This window comes from Mixophyes fleayi, chromosome 3 (assembly GCF_038048845.1).
Source record: "Mixophyes fleayi isolate aMixFle1 chromosome 3, aMixFle1.hap1, whole genome shotgun sequence".
NCBI lineage: Eukaryota > Metazoa > Chordata > Amphibia > Anura > Limnodynastidae > Mixophyes > Mixophyes fleayi.
The window spans coordinates 34,934,196-34,949,822 of NC_134404.1; the positions used below are offsets into that span (position 1 = coordinate 34,934,196).

Here is a 15,627-nt window from a genome sequence, read left to right on the forward strand (position 1 = left end):
TTTATACATTACAGAGAGCGTCTCAGTGACCGATATACAGAGAGCACTCTAGTACAACACAGTATTCTAGTAACCTTAATACATTACAGAGAGCGTCTCAGTGACCGATATACAGAGAGCACTCTAGTACAACACAGTATTCTAGTAACCTTAATACATTACAGAGAGCGTCTCAGTGACCGATATACAGAGAGCACTCTAGTACAACACAGTATTCTAGTAACCTTTATACATTACAGAGAGCGTCTTAGTGACCAATATACAGAGAGCACTCTAGTACAACACAGTATTCTAGTAACCTTTATACATTACAGAGAGCATCTCAGTGACCAATATACAGAGAGCACTCTAGTACAACACAGTATTCTAGTAACCTTTATACATTACAGAGAGCATCTCCGTGAATGATATAAAGAGAGCACTCTAGAATTACATATAGAATTAACTTTACCTACACTAGAGAAATGTACACATATGAAGTACAAAATAAACAGTAGAAATAGAGTAATATATTCCAGCACATAGTTCTAGGGGCTTGCTAACTGCTTGAAACGAATCGTGTATAATTATTGAAAAGTGTATTTATTTATTTTTTTCTTACTTTTTCTTTTTTTACTATGTTACATCTGTTTTGTCTGTGTAACACTAAAACTAAGACTAATTAAAAATGAGTGGATGGCCGGTGTGTCATGAAACAAAATTCACTCTGATGCTCAAATATGTATTTGCATTAGGAAGAGACAATCTAAGACTTGCATAGACACTGACCAGCTCCACACTCACTGTATGTTACAACATGGATTTATTCTCCCATCCACCAGTCTTGTCTAATCTCAAACGCTCAACACTCCTGACCCCGCATCTAGCAGAACTGTGGGGTCCCATGCAGGTTACCCCTCGAGTGGCCCTCATTGTTGGGGAGAGCTTGCCCTCACAGCTGAAGGGGAGCTGCAGACAGAGCTGTGTTAGTGTCTAACAGAGGATGATTGCACAGAGCTGTGGTTTGCATGTTCATAATTCTTAGTTGATTGTGGTATGAGAAACAGCTGGTACAGTGGTGTTGAACCATTTTGGGGGGAGACTGTATAAGAGGGTGCACAATGCAATACTTCAAATGCCAGTCCTATACTTGTGAGTGATTCTCTTTAAGTCCTCTTATTGGATGTACATAGGGCCTGTTTGTGTGCTACACAACTTTGAAGATGATTAGATACTAAAGAGATTAAGTTCTTCTTGGTAACAAACACATCAATACAATGTGATGTAATCACAAGCAATAACCCATGTTCTGGGTAATTAATGAATACTTCATAAGGTGAGAGGGCACTTGCTGCTCCTGGATGGATATATAGAGCTAATGGACACACGTGGGAAACGCAAATGTAAACCTGGAAGGTGTTCAAGAGTCCTGACGTACTGTGTGCTGGTTTCATCTTCCCCACATCCTCATGGATATTGGTTCAACACAAAAATTGGCAGCCTGCAACATATGTAGGGGACTGGTCAAAGTGATGGTATCGCCAATGTAGGTTTTTTTTCATATATTAACTATAGTAAAATACACTTGGGCTTTGCAATATATTTTATTACACAGTATTGCATACTTTCACAATATTTGTTTTGCTCCTGCTCTGTGTTTTATTGGACTTTAATAGTGTGCAGTGTCTGTTGTTAGCCTCCAGGTGTCACTGTTGCAGTGTTGTGTATAGAAAGTAATTTGTGGATATACCTCTTTGTAGACAGTAGTAAAAACAGCGCCATCTCCAGGCTATAAAAGAAAAGTACTTTACAAATCTGTTGTTGGTATCTTTCCACAGGAGGTCACGTATCAGTGATTGCAGCCTTGTTTTATTCAGCAGGAATAGCTTTACAACAGATATTGTTGGTAACAGGGGACGCAACATCTTCTTCTGAATCTAGAACAGAACTATAGGGCAAAACATAGGCCACATTTCTTGTGCTTAGTAGATACGGTGTATTCCTGTATTTTTTTCATACCTTGTATGTTGAGTCTCTTCTACCCACGTGCAGTCATGTCAGTGCATCTCATCAGGCACAGCTCTCCATTGTGTAATGATGGCCCCCGTCCTTGGTTCGCTCTCTGTACAGAGACTTTGTCTGATTTTACTTTTTCTTTTTTACCCCTTGATTAGGAGCTGAGAGAAAGTTCTAACAAACAGCAGACGGCTCTTCACCAATTGCAAAAAATCAAGCAAGACAAACTGAGGGATGTGGAGCGCAGAAAGGCTGAGCTGGCGCAGAAGAAGGAAGAGGAGGAGGCTGCAAGGTAACACGTCGCCATTTCTGCAGGGTACCAATCTCCAAGTACAGGGGTCATAAGACTGACACACTGTCCAATCCCTTCTATTGTGCAGGGATTGTATGACTGACACATTGTCCTGTCACTTATTATGTACAGGCATTGTATGACTGACATACTTTCCAATCCCTTCTTTTGCGCAGTTGTTTGACAAGAAAACAAAGACAGTTGTCAGCGCTTATCCTTTACACTGCATATCTGGGTATCTAGCACATTGAAAACATGAGGTATTAGTTCATATTTTGGTCAAAACATTTACTTGTTGTATGACCGACATACTGTCCAATCCCTTCTTATATGCAATTGTTGTATGACTGACACATTACAGGCACGTTCTTGTCAAATTCAGTGCATGGCTTGTAAGACTAACAATCTTCACTTTCACAGCCTATTTTTAAGGAGTTTTTAGACTGACAGACTTTCCTGACACATTCTGTGAGCAGGTATTATAAGACTGGCACTTTGTATGTATAAGATCATATATATAGCCCTCTTTAATGTCACCTCTTAAATACAGTGACTGTCAGTTTATCCTGTCGTAACCCAGTTATCGGAATTGTAAGACTATCACTTAGCTGATACTCTCATTGCTTACAATTTGCCTGACACAATTATGCTTTAGATACAGACTTGTGAAATGAATTCTGTATCCACCAGGAAAGCCAAACAAGAGAAGGAGAATCTTTGGAAGGAGAAGGTGAAGAGGGAAGAAGAGGAAAAGCAGAAACGACTAGAGCACGAGCGGCGGCAGGAGCAGATCCTCCTGGAGAAGCAGCGGGCGGAGGAAGAGGCGGCCAGGCTTAAGGAGCGGGAGTCCCAGCAACAGAAGCTGGCAGAGGAGAGGCAACGAGAGGAGGAAGAGAAGAGGAAGAGGGCAGAGATACAGCGAGAGGAGGAAGAGAAGAGGAAGAGGGCAGAGATACAACGAGAGGAGGAAGAGAAGAGGAAAAGAGCAGAGATGCTAAGAGAGGAGGAAGAGAAGAGGGCAGAGATACAACGAGAGGAGGAAGAGAAGAGGAAGAGGGCAGAGATTCAGCGGGAAGCAGAACAGAGGAGGAAACAAGAAGAGGAGAAACACAAGGTGGCACAACTGAAAAGAGAGGCAGAGGAAAAAAGCCGAGCACTAGAGGAGGAGAAGAGAAAGAAGGAGAGCAGTACCAGCAGTGACCCAGTCAGGCGCTTTTCCAAACTCAACTTAGATGAGAAGTTTGCAGACAAACTGAAATTTATTGGAGGGAAACATGGAAGCATCGATAAAGGGAGAGAAGGTAAACACCACCATACCTCTGCATGTGTGTGTGCCCACATAGTCCCTGTTCCACCGTATTGGCTGTGGTTACCAGTCTGCAGGAAGACGTCTCCTGTTTTCTGATGATCAGGCCTCTAACTCATACGTTCCTCACCTGCCTGTTATGTCTCCCCATTTTATATTAATAATCAGTACACTGGTTACTAGAGATCTGCAGGATATTCCCCTTTATTTGATATTCTGCACAGTAACAGACTAAGAATAGTCCTGCATTATTTATTTCCTTAATACAGGCTGAGCAAAAGTGTCCGAAAGTTGGGAGGCAGCAGTTTTGATTTTTTTTTTTTTAATTTCCTTTTTTTTCTTCAGGTTGGTGTAGGGGGCTGAGTTGGACCCTGAGAGCAGATGACCATCTTTTTGCTATTTATTTAGTGCAGGTTTAGGGATCGTCCGTAAATAAACCTCGGTGCTGTTGTACGTTTGCCTCCATGTGGTCAGATGCACAGTACAGCTGGTATGAAGGTCTCCCCTTTGTAATATACTTTCTGTACTTTCCAGCCACTGCTGTTGGAGCCGCTGAGAGCAGAAAGTCCGCCGTGTTCGTGAACTACACAGCCCTGTATCCGTTTGAGGCCAGAAATGCAGATGAGCTTGGTTTTAGTGCTGGCGATGTACTTCAGGTAAAGTTGCGTTGCTCACAGATTATGAACCCTGGAAAACTCTTCAATAGTAAATTATAATATATGTCTTCGTATTTTTTTTTTTTTACCAAATGTCAGAAGCACCTTTTGTCCATTGCTACTTGATGCTTTACACATTTGCATATAATATAGTGTATTTACTCCCATATGCTGAATCGGAGGCGATCAGAGAGACATCCGGCTCTGCACCAGCAGTATATGTGCCAGGTTCATGTACGGCTTACAGCAGATACTTACACCCAACCGGGTCATAAGCACAAGAAACGTTTTATAACATTTGTTTTGATAGCAAAAAATGCTTTCGCTGCTAGGTTTGATTTTAAATAAAAAATCCTCTGTATTACAACTGGTATTATCCTCATGTTCTAATGAAAGTAGCAAAAGATTCATTGTAACATATGCCCATAAAATCATATAAAACAGGCACGACCAGGGGAAAAAGCACCTATTAGATTCAGAGTCCAATCAGCCAATCATAAGCTGCTAGCTAGCGCTGGCAACAATCGTCATCATCTGTGAACTCGGACACCTACAAGTGATACAGCTACTGACAGTGGTACCTGTGGCTCCATGCGGGTCTGCCTTAATAACATGACCTTACTGTTCTCAGGCTGGGTTAAACAGACTTTCCAAGCATAAGGCGGCGGACGTCTCAGATCTGCAAAAAGCCCGAAGCACTACTCTATGTAATTTGTGGGCAGTACAAATTTGCATATTTTATGCTAAAGAAACTGGTTTATGTCCAACTCTGCATGAGTCCCTTCGTTTTTAGAGCATGACATGGGCTAGGAGAGAATAAACCAAATATCCTGCCTACTGGGCAGTGTGAGTTTTACATGAGACACTAACCATTTTTGGAATTAAATGTTTTCAATTTCATTAAACAAAACATTGGTAACAAGTACCTGTGTGCATACCCCTTCCTCTGATCCTGCCCCCAGAGAAATGGTGTTTTGTAGTAAGAGGAGTACGTTTATTAAAGATTAGCTCTTAGAAGTACTGCCATAGTAGACTTACAGTAGTTTTGTGCCGCACTTAGAATTCCATAAAATCTCAGCCATTTAATGGCCATCTGGTATTGGATAGGAACACATGATTTAGTAGTCAAAAAGTTTAATTAAAAAAAAAAAACACACAATACTGTATTATGGCCCACATATGTTGATGAAGCCTAGTTACGTGGCATCAGAATTTAGGACACCAATTTGACTATTCAATATTTTATTTTTTCTTTTACAGTCTACTTATCAGCAAGAGATATTCAGTATCTCTGGCAAAGTTAGAAACTGGGGGTTTGTTGTTTTTTTTTGTTTGTGTTTTTTAACATCCAAAAAATAATTCCATGATTTCTCACATTGATTCTATGCCAGTGATTAGGTGTCAGCGGCTTTAGGAACGGCATCATTTAGGTGACTGATCTCTCTCTGTCACCACCAGGTGGATGAGAAGAATACCGGTGAGCCAGGCTGGTTGTATGGCTGCCTTAAGGGAAATGTTGGCTGGTTTCCATCAAATTATGCCCAAAAAATGGCAGAGGCTGAGAAATCATCGTTGTCTCCGAAGAAGGCCATATTGCCCCCCACCATCTCCCTGTCTGCTACCTCACCATCCGCCAAGTAAGAAAGACTGATGACTATGTACATGACCATAACTGCCTATGGAAATTCATAGCTCTTACCTGGTCTAATCAGGGAAAATTTATCAAGGGGAAGTTTCCTGCTTCTTCTGCCATCTTGGGGACACAGACATCACTATGGAGCTAAGCTCCACCAACAAGTGGAAACTTCCGCTCCTCTTATGCCAGCTTACCCCCTACCACTGCTATGAGACACCTCTATTGTAAGTACACTCCCCACCTTTACCTTCCCTTTGTACGTCAGTCCTAAGCCACAGTCTCGACTGAGATACATGTAGGAGCTGGCTACATCTACCTGCACAGCAACTTCGGTTCAGCTCAGGTTCACTCAACAACAGCTGCCAGGTGGAGCTATCCCTAGTTGGCAGGCGTATCCCTAGTTGGCAGGCTTATCCTTAGTTGGCAGGTTTAATGTGCAGAGCCGTAGCTGGCGCCCAAGGCCGCGGTGCAGAGCCGTAGCTGGCGCCCAAGGCCGCGGTGCAGAGCCGTAGCTGGCGCCCAAGGCCGCGGTGCAGAGCCGTAGCTGGCGCCCAAGGCCGCGGTGCAGAGCCGTAGCTGGTGCCAGGACCGATTTGGTTTTTATTGCATCCCCCTTTACTATATGGATAACATAATTGGCAGCTCCTCAATTGGGGGCCTAGTGTGCTTGAAGAAGTCCATCTCTGTTGCTACCTTGGGTCCCTGCATTTTAAGTTGCCACTCCAAGGTCCTTCACTGCCCCCTCCATCTATACTGCACATGGCAGTCAGAAGTACCCATATTCCAGTGATGACCGTATGGCCACAAGGGAAATAAAATATCTCCTTGCACCATATACAAATTTAAAATGTTGGCTGCAGAGACGAGATCGTATTCTCTCCTGGGAGCTTCCTCCTACAGCTACTCTATGCTCGCTGGTGAACTGTGACCTAGGAGGAAGCCTCCTGGGTGTAAGATTAAGTCCGTCTCTGCAGCCGAAATTTAACATATGGTGCAGGTGTGACATTTCATACTTTCTCCCTGACCCATCAGAGTGTACAAGGCTCTGGGTAAAATGAGGATCTCAGTAACGACAGGTTCTTTCTAACATTTCTTCAGAAATCTCTGGCCGCTCACAGGAGATCAAACTTAGCATCTGAAATTGGTGTTAATAGTGTCTGCAGTCACCACCTATGAGCCACTGGACTTCGCTTTTCTCTCTAGGTCCTCCTGGAAGGCCCTCTTACTCTTGGCAAGTCCTTCAACAAGGAGAGTGTCCTCCATCATGTCCGTTGTATCAGTTCTGGTGGACAAGCTGCCTTATCACAATGGTCATACTGTAGTTTGTCATTGTAGTAGAGGGTTGCTGTTGAACAGATATCAGCTTCACCACTGGGTCATCCTTGCAGACACTTAAGATTTCCAGGTGACTGTTACTGCTTTAAGCAGGAAGGTATTTCTGGTGCTGGTCTCTTCAGGGTCATTCCTTTCTTTATGGTATGAAGCGTTTGGGACATACCAGAGCAATGTCTGTGTCCCCCAAATGGCTGAACAAGAGAAAAAAAGACTTATTCAGCCAATGTTAAATCTTTGTTGCCGAAGCCAATGTGGGACGCTGCCCTACCAACCCTGTATGTCTATATTCTGCTGCTCCTAGATTCAATAACTGTAGCTGAGACTACAAGAATCACACATAGTGCTTGCTCTGCCTTGCGTTTCTCTATTTCCGAGTTGTGAAAGATAGAGAAGCACCACCCTACTGAACGGCTTTTGGATTGGACTAAAATAAAGGGGCAGCTAATGTCCAGGATAAATTTAGTATAACCACTTAGTTTATCTTAGGAATATAGTTTGGCTACATAACTACAGGGAATTTTTATACATTAATGTCTAATTACAAGTCTACTTCTGTACGCCAATGATGTAGATGAAAATGCTATGATCATCTGGCTAATATATTTGGAAAATATTTGTTTTACAATGTTCTTATTGACTTCTCAGGCCACTTTCACCAACGAAGCCCTCTGAGAGGGATATGGAGTATCAGAATCTACCTTTCTCCAGCCTTAACGTGAATTCCACATGGCAGAAAACATCTGCGTTTACCTCCTGCGTCTCCCCAGGCTCCATCTCTCCCATCCATGGTCAGGTAGGTGTCTGTAACACGTGTCCTGACATCCGTGTCGCTTTGTCTGTGCTGGATCTGCTTTCATACTGACACATGAACTTGCAATGTTTGTTGAACAATTAGCAGACTGAGTGAGACCGTAATTGTGACATAGATGATGATGGGGAAGGACCATTTCGAGTTAGAGGTATGATATCCGGAAAACTAAAACTCACAAAGATTCTGATTAAAAGAAAAGTGGTTTTTCCAGAATTTGGAGCACCGTGCTTAAAATGTAATTACACTTATACTTTTATATTACCCTTCCCCATCTGACGGTCTACCTCATCATTAAATTGCTAAGCAGCCCTCCTCTACACTAGGTGATCATATCTGTGTGTGTGTGTGACATTATCACCAACCAATCTAAACTCCCTAGAAAGCTGTTTTCTAGATAAAAGGATCCCATATGTGTAAATATGTTTATGGTGCCAAACTGTGTATGCTGAATGCTGATACAAGAGGTAGTAAGCTGAATGATGATACACTGATAAAAGGGGAAGTATGCTGAATGATAATATACTGATACATGGGGTAGTATGCTGAATGATAATACACTGATACAAGGGGAAGTATGCTGAATGATAATGCACTGATACAAGGGGAAGTATGCTGAATGATAATACACTGATACATGGGGTAGTATGCTGAATGATAATACACTGATACATGGGGTAGTATGCTGAATGATAATACACTGATACATGGGGTAGTATGCTGAATGATAATACACTGATACATGGGGTAGTATGCTGAATGATAATACACTGATACATGGGGTAGTATGCTGAATGATAATACACTGATACATGGGGTAGTATGCTGAATGATAATACACTGATACAAGGGGTAGTATGCTGAATGCTAATACACTGATACAAGGGGAAGTATGCTGAATGATAATACACTGATACAACGGGTAGTATGCTGAATGCTGATACACTGATACAAGGGGTAGTAAGCTGAATGATAATACACTGATACAAGGGGTAGTATGCTGAATGATAATATACTATACATAGGGTAGTATACTGAATGATAATACACTGATACAAGGGGAAGTATGCTGAATGCTGATACATGGGGTAGTATGCTGATACAAGGGGTACTATGCTGATACAAGGGGTACTATGCTGATACAAGGGGTACTATGCTGATACAAGGGGTACTATGCTGAATGCTAATACACTGATACATGGGGAAGTATGCTGAATGCTAATACACTGATACATGGGGAAGTATGCTGAATGCTAATACACTGATACATGGGGTAGTATGCTGAATGCTAATACACTGATACATGGGGAAGTATGCTGAATGCTAATACACTGATACATGGGGTAGTATGCTGAATGCTAATACACTGATACATGGGGTAGTATGCGGAATGATAATACACTGATACATGGGGTAGTATGCTGAATGCTAATACACTGATACAAGGGGTAGTAAGCTAAATGCTATTTCAAGGGGTAGGAAATATGTAAGAATAACATGGTTATTTGCTTGTTCCATCCCATAATTCCTGCTGTGTATTTTGGCTAGGTGTAGGTATTACATGCTGTTCTTCTTGCTGGGTACTCGGGAGTTCTTTCTGTTTTGTGGAAGCTTTTTACAGTGTTCATATCCAGTTATTGATATAAAAGATATTTCATAAAAAGTTCATTGAAAACCTGATCTGACTGTGATCTTTATCCTCGTTTGCATGGTACGCAGGGTCAACCAGCGGGTGAGGTAAAGGCTCAAGCACTGTGCTCTTGGACTGCAAAAAAGGACAACCACTTGAATTTTACCAAAAACGATACCATTATTGTGCTGGAACAGCAGGAGAACTGGTGGTTTGGGGAGGTTCGTGGGCAGAAGGGATGGTTTCCAAAATCTTACGTGAAGCTTCTCCCCGGAAGAGAAACTAAAACCCCAGAGTGAGTTGAAACTGAACATGCTGCTGTTTATGAATAAAATTGAAGCCGTTCCCCACAGTAGGCTAATGTAATAAAATAGTGTGAATGTGCTGTAACCGTAGCAACAGATCATTCTAACTTTTTCTGGCGCAGTTTGGAATAGGAAAGCAAGCAACTGATTGGCTGATATGGATTGAATCAAGTTTATGACAACTGCACCGTGTTATTAAATAAACTCCTATATTATAGTGTGCAATCCATGTAATTTCACATTTCATATAACAAGTTTGTTTCTTACAGACCGGAACCTGTATATGCTGCGGTGAAGAAGAAAGCTGCCACCCCGTCGTATGCTGCAGAAGGTGAGAAATGTATGGCCATTATGCTGGAAGAAATCAGGCAGAACTACAAGTTTATATTTCATTTTTTTTTATTATTTTCACAGTTTTTCTTCCTCCTTCTTATATTTTGATTACTGCATCATTTCATTTATATAACCTTAGATGTCATTAACATATAGGTTGCTATTAGAGCATGTAAAGACTTGCGCTAACATTACAGGGACTGTTGCACCAGGCTCTCCATATGTGCCTGCTGATGCCGGCGCAGTGTTCTACGTGAGAACCATGTGTGTAGTGATCTAAGTGCCGGTACTAAGGATACCGGGCATAGGCACTAAACACCAGATAACATTCTATACTGTAGCCAGTGGCACGTCATTGCCTAATCCTGATTCCAGTCCCATCAGCAGAGACTGTGTGACTGACTCACTGTATTCCGCAATACGACTTTCCACTCAGTCCGCTGAGAATACCGTGTTTTATTAATAATCCCCACCAGTACCTCTAACGTCCATTGAGGGGCATGTATCTATAATCCAGAATTGTTGTTAAATGCGTTATGTGGGCCAATAATTTAGATCTTAAGACATTTTAATGTTCTCAGAAAAATTCTTCTGTCTATCCTTCACACGTATTTTATAAAGTCTCCCCTTTCTACAGACTATGTGGCTCTATACCCCTATACAAGCCCGGAAACCGGTGACTTAACATTTAACGAAGGGGACGTCATCCTGGTGACGCAGAAAGAAGGCGAGTGGTGGACGGGAGTCATCGGCGACAGGACTGGAATATTCCCATCTAACTACGTGCGCCCGCGTGATCAGGAGGTGAACGCTTGTTCCAGTAACGGATCCGTTATTCATTCTTCCCCAAACTAGAACAATGTCACATTTTCTCTCAACTACTCTAAACCCATTGACGCAGCCAACAAATAGTAATTCTGTTTGTTTTTCATTTTAGAGTTCGGGCAGTGTTGGCAAAACTGGAACTCTAACCAAGAGACCCGGTAGGTAGCGATATGTACAATGGTGGTGTCATGTAAAATAGATTGCGGGAAGAGAACATATAAAAGGTGGTGGTGTTGCTGTGCTCTGAACCAGTGCCTGCAGTATATATTGTCTCTATATGTTCTCTTTCTTTGTTCCAGAGATCGCCCAGGTCACCACGCTGTACACGGCAACAGGAACGGAGCAGCTCAGCTTGGCTCCGGGGCAGCTGATCCTTATTTTAAAAAAGAACGCGTCGGGCTGGTGGCAAGGGGAGCTGCAGGTAAGGCATGGAAACCGTGTCTGAGAGTGGACGGTGTTCAGGGAATGGATGGAACATGGGTGTTCTATAACAGGGAACTAACAAACAATGCTCCCATTGTGCTTAAAACAAACGCCAATACCGGTGTTATAGCAAGCGTGGCGCTATAAAGAGGAGCCGGTGTAATGGAATGCATACGTTGTGTGCCAAGAAAGTATCTGGTGATACTTTGGGGGAAAGAGGGAGCACTGTTCTTTGCTTCATAAACAAATATACTATATTTACCAAGGTCAGAATATATTCCTGCCAACCCTTTTTTAGTAATGTGCCACCTTCAGGTGACATTAATTCAGCTAACTGTAAGTGCTTCCCTACAACATTTATATTCTTCTGGACTAATTCAGTGGTCAGCAAAATCTTTATATCATCCAAGCAGAGTTTGTTTTATTATGTCACTGGCTGTTCCTGGGGGCATAACCTACGCATATGTCGGAGGTCAAAACAAAGGGAAAAGGAATGTTATACGTAGTAAAAGGGACCAGTTTCCATCAATAATTCCAGCTATAATTAGTGATCTATTGCTATTATATAGTATATCACCCGTCATAGGGGTTAATTTTAATGTGATGTGACTATTACAGGCCAGAGGGAAGAAACGGCAGAAGGGCTGGTTCCCAGCGACCCATGTCAAATTATTAGGACCAAATAACGACAAGGCAGCTCCTGCTTTCACTACAGGTAAGGAATCCTTCATGTGAAGATGGTCAATGTTCTATTCATAGAATGATGGTAACAGGGTTTAGAGGTTTCAGTAGGACAAGCATAAGCAGGGCATTCTGGGACTTGTAGTAACACAACCGCTAAAGAGCCACACATTGCCTAATCATGCATTAATAGTAGGTGACTTGGGGGCATACACTCCTCTCACCCTCTGATGTGATTTCATTCGCTATGTGTACAGTGATAACAAGCATCGTGGCCCTCAGTCCACCCACATCCCATCAGTCCTTTCTGTAGACCTTTGTCTTGTGACTTGTGCGGTATCTCCTATGGCTTTGTATGTATAATGCCTCCATACTAACCTCCAGCCTCTCTCCTCCCTAGTGTGTCAGGTTATAGCCATGTATGACTATGTGGCCAATAACGAAGATGAACTGAACTTCAGCAAGGGGCAGCTCATCAATGTGATCAGCAAGGATGATGTAGACTGGTGGCAAGGGGAGATCAATGGGGCGACCGGCCTCTTCCCTTCCAACTACGTCAAGATGACCACAGAATGTGACCCCAGCCAGCAGTGTGAGTACAAAGTCCCTGATTCCAGTCTGTGTGATGGTCTCATGTATTGTATGAACTGAATATGTATCATCTGTAATTTTGCTTTATAAACGGAGGGGGGGGAATCTCCCCAAATATGAGTGATTAGTTCGCCCAGCCATGTTAGCATATAGCCATCTGGAGGGCATTGCCGGGCAGATTTCATCCTTGGGACCTATCTTGGTGAGGGTCTTTGGACCACCTCAGTCTACTCCTTTGGTATCCTTAGTAAGGCCACGTTCTATAGTATGGTATTACACATATATTGGATTTTATGTAATCAATTTTAGAGCTAATGTTTGACAATTGGTAAATTGAGTAGATTGCTGTATGAATTCGTGAAGGGTTATGCAACAGCTGTTAAAAAAACAAACAAAAAAAAAAATGGGTAAGTTTATCGAACCTTCTCAAAGGTAAAAATGGATGTTGTCCATAGCAACCAATCAGATTCTGGCTCTCATTTATGTAGTACATTCTAGAAGATAATAGCTAGAATCTGATTGGTTGCTATGGGCAACACCTCCACTTTTCCTGTTTAGAAGGTTTGATAAATCTACCCCTTAGTCTGGAGATGATCACCTAGCTCATCTCCAAAGTCAACACATGTCAAAAGGTTATTTTTTAACTGCTGGACTGCTGGACACACAGCGGAGGCAGCCATTTTGTGGGTTGACCCAAACTCACCCTCATGTGCCTCAGTGATTGTCACCAATTCATAGTGACTGACATAGTTGTTTCAGCCACAAAATGGCTGCCTCTACTGTAACGCCTCCATTTGTGTTGATGTGACTTTGTATAACAAGGACCCATTCAGACCATTGTGGTGCGTTCTTCCTAGTGATTGGGGATCTTTAGAGTCCATCCTGTTTATGTTCTGTGCAGAGGGAGCTTTAACCCTTTAAAGCCTTTTTACGTTGGGCTTATATGGGCTATAAACATAGGCAGGGCCGTCACGGTGCACGGCTCCTGGTTCCAGATCACAATCACAGGGAGCTTATAACTTCTGCCTCCTTCCAGTCATTTCAGCTGAGTAGTGATGGAGACAGTATTACTAGGTGTCTAAAGAATATAAATATTTTATTGGGTAGGTAGATAATTATACCTTTATGGGAACAATTAAACCGTTTAAACCTGCGCTTCTACATATCTGGATATAACAATCAACTAGTCCTCACCAAATCCTAAAATCTGATCTATATAATCTCCTGGGACATATAACATACACTTGTACTTATATATTTTAGGTATATTGTTCTCCTGTATTACTTACAGTTTTTAGATTGCGTGTCTTACACCAGGGGGTGTGAGCCCTTGTGTAGGTAGCAATACCTCGTCCCTGTTTGTAAATATCAAGTACCTTGTATATCATTGAAAACCCCAGGCTTCCTCTCAGGTCAGAGGACATTTGTTAGCTGCCGTCCTTGCCACTCTCACCCAAGCACACCCACAGAAATGGTGCCACGTGTGTAGCGGACATGGAAGGAGGACACATAACACAATGCCATGTTAGTGAGAGGCATATGGGGTATAATTAAGGGGGGTTATATTGTGTTTGTGGTGGGTGAATTTTAACTTTGCTGGCGCAACATTACAGGAAGTGAGATTTTGGAACATCTCGTCTGGGTGAGCTGTGGCCTTGGTTTGTCTGGATCAATGTTGTTTGTTTGCTGCACTGTGACAAAATGTCAAAAATGTTATAGTAATAAAAGCAAGAGATTATAGCCGTAATGAAGCAATGCAATGCTTGTTATTGTTTACACATACTCCAGTGACAGAGTAGGAAAAATAAAACAAAACACATTTTCCCTATTGTTAAATTATCCATATAAATACATTTGGGTGGGAATATTCTTTCTGGAGAATTTTTTAGGTGCTCCTGTCATTGTGTGAAATATAATGTGCATTTTGGAAGGTGAAATATAAATCTTTCATTGTAGGCCGTCTGACCTTCACATTCTGCATAACAAACACATTTGTGGTCACTGTAACAAGGACAAGTAGGAAAGTACATTTATAGACCTATCTATGACATATCACTATTAAAGATAAAATCACTAAATGTTTGGCCATACATAAGCCAAGTACAGTACGGGCACGTTCAGCACATGCGGCTGAGTCACACCAGCGCGGAGACGTATCTACGTCTGGCTGATACCGTATTCACGTCTGCTAGAGGTCTGGTACAAATACACACTGATAACGTCTCCAGCACTAGCTAGCCGCTTCTGATTGGCTGATTGCGGATTCACCTCTGAAGCTGATTGGTGCTTTCTGCATTGATTATGGATTTTGGAAATATTTTTTTTTTTATTACTTTTCTCAGTAGGTGAGGAGGGAGATTATATCTGCTGTATTAATGCAGTTGTACAGTGACCGTACATCGGTGTAATTCTTGCGTCACCCACAATACCATTACCAAATGAGAGTCTCACTAAGGGATATGTTTGTCAATGGCTGAATTCAGGCAAATAACGCACAAGATTTAAATCTTTGTGTTTATCTTTATAAATACATCATGTTGTCTTCAGTCTATCCTTCCGTAGCGGCTGAGTAGTATCACCCATGACCATAATATTAAATGACATAAGATAAATGGTGATCAAGAGATGGGTGAAGTATTGTTTACAATTCAATGTCACCCAAATGCCAGAGTGAGATCGCCGGCAGGCAGCCAAATCTCTTTGTCCTATCTATTTCCAATCTGCTCATATGTCTGTGTTGGGGATGGGATATGATCTTTTACAGTCACTGTTCTTAGTTTACATACGTACATAAATACAGATATTTTAAGC

At 42.0% G+C, this 15,627-nt stretch overlaps 1 protein-coding gene across 3 annotated transcripts in view; it reads left to right on the forward strand.

The window, feature by feature from the left end:
* ITSN2 (intersectin 2) overlaps positions 1-15,627 on the forward strand; it is a 121,303-nt gene that overhangs the window by 61,663 nt on the left and 44,013 nt on the right. For all 3 annotated transcript variants that reach the window (XM_075201354.1, XM_075201353.1, XM_075201355.1), the window contains 12 exons: positions 2,154-2,287; positions 2,978-3,588; positions 4,128-4,249; positions 5,708-5,886; positions 7,866-8,013; positions 9,748-9,953; positions 10,233-10,294; positions 10,934-11,100; positions 11,234-11,279; positions 11,421-11,542; positions 12,163-12,259; positions 12,626-12,817. In XM_075201354.1, the coding sequence (XP_075057455.1) occupies positions 2,154-2,287; positions 2,978-3,588; positions 4,128-4,249; positions 5,708-5,886; positions 7,866-8,013; positions 9,748-9,953; positions 10,233-10,294; positions 10,934-11,100; positions 11,234-11,279; positions 11,421-11,542; positions 12,163-12,259; positions 12,626-12,817 (2,086 nt within the window). The remainder of the gene's footprint in view (positions 1-2,153; positions 2,288-2,977; positions 3,589-4,127; positions 4,250-5,707; positions 5,887-7,865; positions 8,014-9,747; positions 9,954-10,232; positions 10,295-10,933; positions 11,101-11,233; positions 11,280-11,420; positions 11,543-12,162; positions 12,260-12,625; positions 12,818-15,627) is intronic.